The following is an 8,348-nucleotide window of genomic DNA, read 5'->3' as shown; positions in this document are numbered from 1 at the left end:
TACACTTCGGCGTCTGTATTTTACTCAGCACTTCGACTGGCAAACACCGCGAGCTGATTGACAGACTGCTGTTTTTCCTCGGTGAGTTGGTCACTTTCTCAACTTCATCGACAGTTTTTTTCGGAGCGGTTCTTCAGAGAGTGACAGGAGCGGTGAGCGGAGTCGGACGGAGTTTAGTGCCAACTGTTGCTCAGGTTGCCATTAAGTGTCAAAAATATGGCAAACTCGGGCGTTCAGTTGCTTGGATTTGGTCTCTCTCTGACTGGCATCGTTGGACTGATCGTGGGCACCATCCTCCCGCAGTGGAAGATGTCCGCGTACGTAGGGGACAGTATTATCACGCGCGTACGTGGGGGACAGTATTATCACGGCAGTGGCCACTTACCAGGGACTGTGGATGTCCTGCGCGTTTCAGAGCACCGGACAGCTTCAGTGCAAAATCTACGACTCCATTCTGCAATTAGACAGTGAGTGTCTTATCTATCTATCAGAATGTCTGTCTGGTCTTTCTTTTAAAAAAATGAAAAATAGAGAAATTGATAGAAAAGCTGTCTAATGTTTTTTTCACACTCCAGTGAGCATGTTTTTTCTCTTACAGTATTTATTTTAATGACCTGTGATATAGAATGTAGAAAATCCCAATGGTTGATTTAAAAACACACTACTAAATCACAAATTTGATCCATTTTGTACATAAATTGATCAAGTGCATGCCCTGTAATATACTGTATATCTGTACTGTATGTGTTTATTGGAATTCTCTGGCATTGGAAGCCGTAGTTTCCAACTCTTCACACACACACACACACACACTCTCAAATAAACACTGGTGCTATTCCCAGCCAGTACTTGATTAATGGATGCTGGCCTCGCCAGTGGGACTTTGAATCTTCTGTATGACTGTAATGTAATCAGGCAGGACAGGTAGCCATGGTGACATCAGCCCCTGCTTCTCCAGGAAGAACGTAATCCATTGTTTCTATAGTTGCCAAAGTATTTTTATTAACACACCCAACTACCAGTAATGAATTCTGAGTTTATTCATTGAATTGAGTGCTTCAGTTTAGGGCTATAAAGGAAACCACAACCTCGTCACATCCCTCTTCAGAGTTTGCAGAAACGCTCTCTACAGATTAACATAGGCTGTTAACAAAATTGATTTTGCTCTTGTGGTTCACTCCTTGAATTGATGTATTTACTGAGGGGCTCTGTGCAGAACCTCAGAGGTTATTTCTGAGAAAACTACAGGACACTTCCAGTGTTGGGGAGTAGCTAGCTACAAGTATCAACGCTACTAACGTAACTAACATTTTCAGTATAGCTTGACAGTAGCTCAGCTACTTTTAAAACAATGTAGCTTTTCTAGTAGCTAACTACTTTTTCCAGCAAATAGCGGGGTAGCGCGACAATAGCTACATTCTATTTTGTGAACCTGCAACAGACTGAGCAGCGCTGCGTCTTCTTACAAGATCACATACTAAACCAGTGCATTACCGCCATCTATGTATATCACGCAGAATCAGTAGTAAATGATGCTCATCTCTGCAAGCGCTGTGAGTTTGAGTCGCTGAAAAAAACAACACGCGCCAAACATCTGCCCAAACTTAATGAAAAGTGTTAATAAACCTGATGTCCAACAAAAGAGAACATTTAATAACATGATTTTACTCCACAACATCAGTCAAGAGTTTGAAATAACTTTTATTTTCTGATCTGATGTGGCGTCTTATCACAGATTGAGGCAGAAAATATATTCTATACTGTAATAAAGACTATGTCGATTAGCAAATGGATTATAAATTTACTTAATTATTATGAAAATACCCGAGATGGCTTGAAGAACACAGATAAACCATATATTGTCGCTGTCGTGGGTTTGTTGTCTTTGTTTAATCAGTTCAAGCGTTTCTATATTCTTTTTATTCAGCGATAGCTGGATACCTTTGTCCATATTAGGGGGTTAAGGCTAGAAGGGATACAGCAAAAACTACTGGGCATGCGCACATCAATATAGCGTAATTTTTCTCACACTGTACAACAATAATTACTATTTTTGCATTATTGTAAGGGGTAGGTTTAGGGTTGGGGTATGTGTAGACTTTAATAAAACACAATCTAATAGGTAGAAAATTCTATTTATTGTTAGCTTCCGGTTTTTGCTGTATCCCTTCTAGGCACAACCATATTAGGGATTTCCTGGAGCATCATGAGTTCTATTACTTCTGTGATGCATATGTGGAGTTTCCGCGTGAGGGTGCCCTCTGGCTGCCAGTATAAATGAAACAGACATTACATGTTTTCAGCGCTTAGTATTGCGCATTCAGTCCTATTTTGGGCATAAATAGGAAAATGAACACCTCTCTAAAGAAACATAAGTAAACATATGATAATACATGTTTTTCTCCAGTGCAGAAGTGTACAGGGGTTGTTTTTCCCCACACAGTAGCTGCATTAAAGGCTCATACACTATTTCATATTAAATACATGGACTCCGTTTTTGATTTTACATACTTCCTGATAAAAATTAAGAATTACTGTCAAAGATTTTTATCATAACAGTATCATATGATGTACAGTTATAGGCTGCCTGTAACTATAACCCTGCCGTTTTTTGTAAAACAATAGTTTTCTGTAAAATAAAATTAGTATTGTTATCATGAATTTTTATCTAATTATTATATTGGGGTTTTTTTTATTTGTTTTAAAAAATAGAAGTTTAAAGTGACTATTTTAACCAGAAAAATCGCAGTTAGATTATTTTCCCCAAATCGTGCAGCTTGAACCACACCTGTTAGTGCTTTCCCTGTCAGAGCCGCAGGTGAGCGGTTGTTCAGAATTCAATATAATTTCTTGCCATATTTTTGAGAAAATGCTTCTGTGTGCTTAATTTAAACAATTTAAATAAAAATAACATTTTATTGCAATGCTAAATTTGTTGGAATTTTGCCCTTTGACTTTTGACAGTCTGAGATATTTAAATATTGTGTGTAATAAAACAATAGTCTTTGACATCATAATTGTATTGCATTGTTGTTTTAAATATCAAATATTTTACTTAAAGGGGTCATATGATGCTATTTTAAAGATCATTATTTTGTGTATTTGGTGTAACAGAATATGTTGACATGCTTTAATGTTCAAAAAACACATTATTTTTCAAATACTGTACATTATTGTAGGTCCTCTATGCCCCGCCTCTCTCGTTTTCAACAAAGCCCACACCACAAGCACGCGTCGGAAATGTAACGCCCCTTACCATAATCGCGAGCTTCAGCTTTCAAAGTATATATCAAGACAGTTAATAATGTAGTTTTTTTTTCCATCAGTTCAAGCCCGAAAGGGCAACAGAGTCGATGAGCCGTTTTAGGTAGGTGTGGTTGACTCTTAACTTTTATAAAGAATATCTCTTTGGATTTGAGACTTTAGTCTTTGCAACTTTACAGATCTTCTTTATGCACCAAGAGCTTGTAACACTCCAAAGAGAAAGGAAAACTTGAAATCGCATCATATGACCCCTTTAAAACATTCGTCATTAACACTTACTCAGTTATTTAATATACGACGTTGTGAAAAAAAAGTTTCAATGTAGCTAGCTGCTTTTCGGTAGTAATTTGTAGTGTAGCTAGCTACTTTTCCAGAAGGGTAGCTTGACTGTAGCTTAACTACTTTAACTTATGAGTAGCTTGTAGCTTATCAAGCTACAGTTTAAGAGTAGCTTCTTCCCCAACACTGGACACTTCCAGCTGAAACCAGCTGGAACTGCACCTGACAGCAGGTTGAATTAGGATGGAGGGAGGAGCGAAAGACGAGAGAAAGCAGGAGGATGAAGGGTGACCCGCTGAATTCCACCACTGACTGTTTTCTGTGCCTGGCAGGAGATTCCTCATTGTGTTTTAATGAATAAAGGAGTGGAATAATTCTTCCGCTTCACTACAGCTTGGACCCCTGCCCCCTGCATGTTCCCTTTTTTAATCTCCTCTCTTGGTGGGGTTTGTGTGCACATGTACAGGATTGCACTGGCACAGACTGGTTCTTGTCAATGGCTTCTTGCTCTCTCTTTTAGCTGTATTGCCTAACTGATTTTATATATACTTTTTTTAGCTGCATTATTTTTTAACAGTGCACAATTAGTTAGTGGATGTGCAAAGGCAAGCATCACTATTACTAGTGCTCAGATTTTTGTGAAAATTACACACTGAACACTTTAGCAACTGCAGAGCAAGAATTTTTGTTATGATTTAATGTAAATTAATACAAATAACAAATTTAAGAAAAGTAAATAATACTTTTAGTTATATATTATATTAAATGATTATAATTTATAATATTCTTTATTTAACAGCTATTTTTTTTGCAAAAAACATTTTCTGGTGGTTTGGCCTTTTGCGGGACTGATGGTTAGATTTCAATATCCAGTTTTGGATATAGAAACTCAATATTTTGAAGTAAAAACTTTTTGTTATAATTTAATTTAAATGATAAATAAATAGTGCTGTGAAATTATTAATTGCGATTAATCGCATCCAAAATAAAAGTTTTTGTTTACATAATATATGTGTGCGTACTGTATATTTATTATGTATATATAAATACACACACATGCATGCATATATTTTGAAAATATTTACATGCATATATGTATATTCATATAATTTATATTATTTATAAATATATTTAATATATAAACATAACATTTTTTCTTATATATATATGCATGTGTGTGTATTTATGTATACATAATAAATATACACAGTACACACACATATTATGTAAACAAAAACTTTTATTTTGAATGCGATTAATCGTTTGACAGCACTATAAATAAATAATTCAATATTGTATAATATTCAATTATTTTCTTTATTATTTATAATATGGTTGTTACGATCTCAACATCCAGTTTTTGAGAAGACAATTATTATTTTAGAAATGATTATTATTTACAATATGGTTGTTGTACAATTTGTACAATTTAATTTATCATTTAATATTACATATGATTTTAAACTTATTTAAGAGCTATTTCCTGGTGGTTTGGCCATTTGTATGACTGACAGTTGTTAAGATCTCAACATCTAGTTTTAGTGTAGAAACTCAATAAAAGCACAATCTGCATATGTTTAATGCACTGTCTTTCTCTCTCCTTCTCTATCTGTCTGCTGCAGGTGATCTTCAAGCGACCCGTGCTTTGATGATTGTGGGTATCATTGTGTCCATTGCCGGTCTTGGTGTGGCCTGCATGGGCATGAAGTGCACCACTTGTGGAGCTGATGACAAAGTTCGCAAGGCTCGCACGGCCATGACAGGGGGCATCATACTGCTAGTGGGAGGTGAGTGTATGTGTGAGCGAGATACTGAGACAGACTGTTCATGCAAGTTTACAGTGAACCATGTTTGAACTGCGCTTATATAACATCAGTCTTTGCTCAGTCTGTGGGTCAATGAACATCATTAAAAAAACAGGGTAGCTAATGCTAAACTAGCTAATGCTTTGAAGATATTGGCAAACAAAGAAAGATCTTCTGTATTATTATTTTTTTCTTTTAAACAGTTTCTGTATTTTGTTCCTACAGCCCTCTGTGCAGTTGTTGCCTGCTCATGGTTTGCCCACAATGTGATCCGAGCTTTCTACAACCCTTTCACTCCAGTCAACACCAAGTGAGCACAAGGAATTTTACTTTGCACAATTTCTGGAGCAGAGTGTCCAAACTCTGTTCCTGGAGGTCCCCCAAAAAGACACATTTTGGATGTGGACTACTTCCTTATCTGACACACCCTCTCAGTTCTTGGAGCACTTCTACTAGTGTTGTTAAGTTAAATTGGGTGGCTTCGATTATTGAAACATTAAAAAAAGTGCAGTGTTGGAAGCATCTAGGAACAGGGTTAAGAAACACTCTAGAACTTTGGCCAAAAGCAATTATATAGTAAAAACAAAATAATAAATAATGTATCATTTTCACAACATTTCCCATATGACCTTTTCTTTTTTTTTTTTTTTTCTTTAGGTTTGAGTTTGGAGCAGCCATTTTCATTGCTTGGGGCGGGTCATTTCTTGATGTTCTCGGTGGAGCCATGTTGGCTGCCTCTTGCCCTCGAAGTAAACAAGTGTCAAAATATCCTAAAAGTAACTCTGCACGGTCTGCCAGCAGCAACAACAAAGAGTATGTGTGACCAAGACTGCCCCCCACTGGACAGATACTGCACCAACTTCAGAAGGTGAAAAATTTCTTCAACAAAATAATGAACTCAATAATGAAGGTTGAACAGCTGTCACTGAGAAAGACAACAGTTTACAAACTGTCTAATGTCCCATTATAAAAAGGGCAATCAGTTGTCCAAAAATTCAAATAAATAATGTATTTACAAACTCTCTGGGAGTTTTGGAAATGGAGGACTGTAGGAATCTAGTGCCAGTACAAATACTCACAAGATAGCTTTGAGCCCTCAGTGTTTCAATGAAGAAAACAACTAGGTTGGTTTCTCTGTTTCAAAGAAGAGAAACTTGGGTAGTGGGTCATATATGTTGGTGTTTTCAAAGTGCCCACTAGGGAGCACTATAACCAACACAATAAGCAGGTGTTGCTCAAAATGGAGGCAGATTTTTTATTTTTAAGATTTGCTTGTTTTTGAGTATTTATCCCACCGAAATGCTAACCTTTTTAATACTCATTTGAGCCACTGTTATGTAATTTCATGTAATTGCAGAGGGTCAAAAAAGATCCTGAACATCATGGGTTTTTTTTTTTTCGTTTGCTTAACACATTGCAGTATTAACTCATGTTCATTTTATCATCCATGAGCCTATCTGAATATCTTTTACTTACAAAAGTTTCATGATAATGGCAGTATTAGTTATTGTTTACACACTTGTTTTACATGCTTATTTTCAATAAAGTTGGCTTTCATTGCATCAGGCTGGTTATTATTCCTGTGGTTGAAAAAGATAATCACATTCCAAAAGTGAATTTGCATTACACAAAAATACAGTAAATCTATATTGAAATCTGAGATTCAGAATATAATTTAAACATGGAAATATTTTTTTTTTTTTTTTAATTCAAAATTTAAAAAAGAAACCTCGATAAAGATCACTGATAAAATAGAAAATGTAATGCCAGTCTGCAATGTCCTAAAATTTAATTTTTTTTTAATTGTAAAAAAAAAAAAAAAACTTTTAGGGACGTCAAAATTAATGTGTTAATTGTGCTTTTTAAACATGGAAAAATTTTTTTTTTTTTTTTTTTTCAAAATTTAAAAAAGAAACCTCGATAAAGATCACTGATAAAATAGAAAATGTAATGCCAGTCTGCAATGTCCTAAAATTTAATTTTTTTTTAATTGTAAAAAAAAAAAAAAAACTTTTAGGGACGTCAAAATTAATGTGTTAATTGTGCTTTTTTGTTTTCTTTTTCAGTTTAACGTGTTAAAAATATTTAACGCAGCATCCATTTTTTCCTGCCATCCTTTGGCTAGCGGTATAGTAGACTGTACGAACACACAAAAGAGAACTTAATTCAGTACTGGTATGCTGTCTGTGAAGCAGCTCTCTGTGAACACAGGCATTTTATATAATGCTGAATGACTATAATTAATGGCTATAACTGGGAAAATGCATTTAATGGAGACATTTGTAGCAGTATTTTTATATTCATTAATAGGCCAGTATAATTGATGCCATTAAACACATTTAAAATATGCCATCTTTATCTTGTTTATACATTAATATTCAATTAATCGGGATTAATTAAAGGGGTCATATGATGCGATTTCAATTTTTCCTTTCTCTTTGGAGTGTTACAAGCTCTTGGTGCATAAAGAAGATTTGTAAAGTTGCAAAGACTAAAGTCTCAAATCCAAAGAGATATTCTTTATAAAAGTTAAGAGTTAACCACGCCTACCTCATTCAACACGCCCCCACATACCTACGTCACGATGTGGGAAGATTTGCATAACGCTGCCCAAATGTTCACGCAAAGAAAGAAGGCATAACTTTTATTCTCGCTGTAGTATTGTTGCTGCTGCCATGTCGTGAAGGCGCTGTGCGTTTCGTTGTGAAAGCGAAACTACTTTGTTTGGCCTTCCAAAAGAGGATGATATCCGCTTCGTCATGCCTGGAGCTGATCCGTGCTGGTTGCTGAGGGAATACATCAACTTCGCGCTGTGGATCGCCGGATCGGCTTTCACCGTGGACGAAGCGGAGTCCAGCCCGGGGTCATCACATGTGGTTGCCGCAAGCCCACCGGCCGCTCCTTCATCGAATCCGCCGGCCTCCGCTCACTCAAGGCCGCCATGTGTAACGCTGTGTTCTGTTGTGAAAGTGAAACTACTTTGTTTGGTCTTCCAAAAGA

The 8,348-nt window shown here is 36.1% G+C and overlaps 1 protein-coding gene across 1 annotated transcript; it reads left to right on the top strand.

Moving 5' to 3' along the window:
• Nucleotides 1–6,926, top strand: LOC107659712 (claudin-7-A-like). The gene is made up of 5 exons (XM_016448734.1): nucleotides 1–343; nucleotides 375–467; nucleotides 5,166–5,330; nucleotides 5,574–5,658; nucleotides 6,006–6,926. Exons 1-5 carry the CDS (start codon nucleotides 217–219, stop codon nucleotides 6,169–6,171), a joined length of 636 nt encoding a protein of 211 aa, XP_016304220.1. The 5' UTR covers nucleotides 1–216; the 3' UTR covers nucleotides 6,172–6,926.
• Nucleotides 6,927–8,348: the final 1,422 nt, after the last annotated feature.

The sequence above is a fragment of the Sinocyclocheilus anshuiensis genome, unplaced genomic scaffold (assembly GCF_001515605.1).
Source record: "Sinocyclocheilus anshuiensis isolate Anshui unplaced genomic scaffold, SAMN03320099.WGS_v1.1 scaffold960, whole genome shotgun sequence".
NCBI classification, from domain to species: domain Eukaryota; kingdom Metazoa; phylum Chordata; class Actinopteri; order Cypriniformes; family Cyprinidae; genus Sinocyclocheilus; species Sinocyclocheilus anshuiensis.
This window is presented reverse-complemented; position numbering and strand designations above follow the sequence as displayed.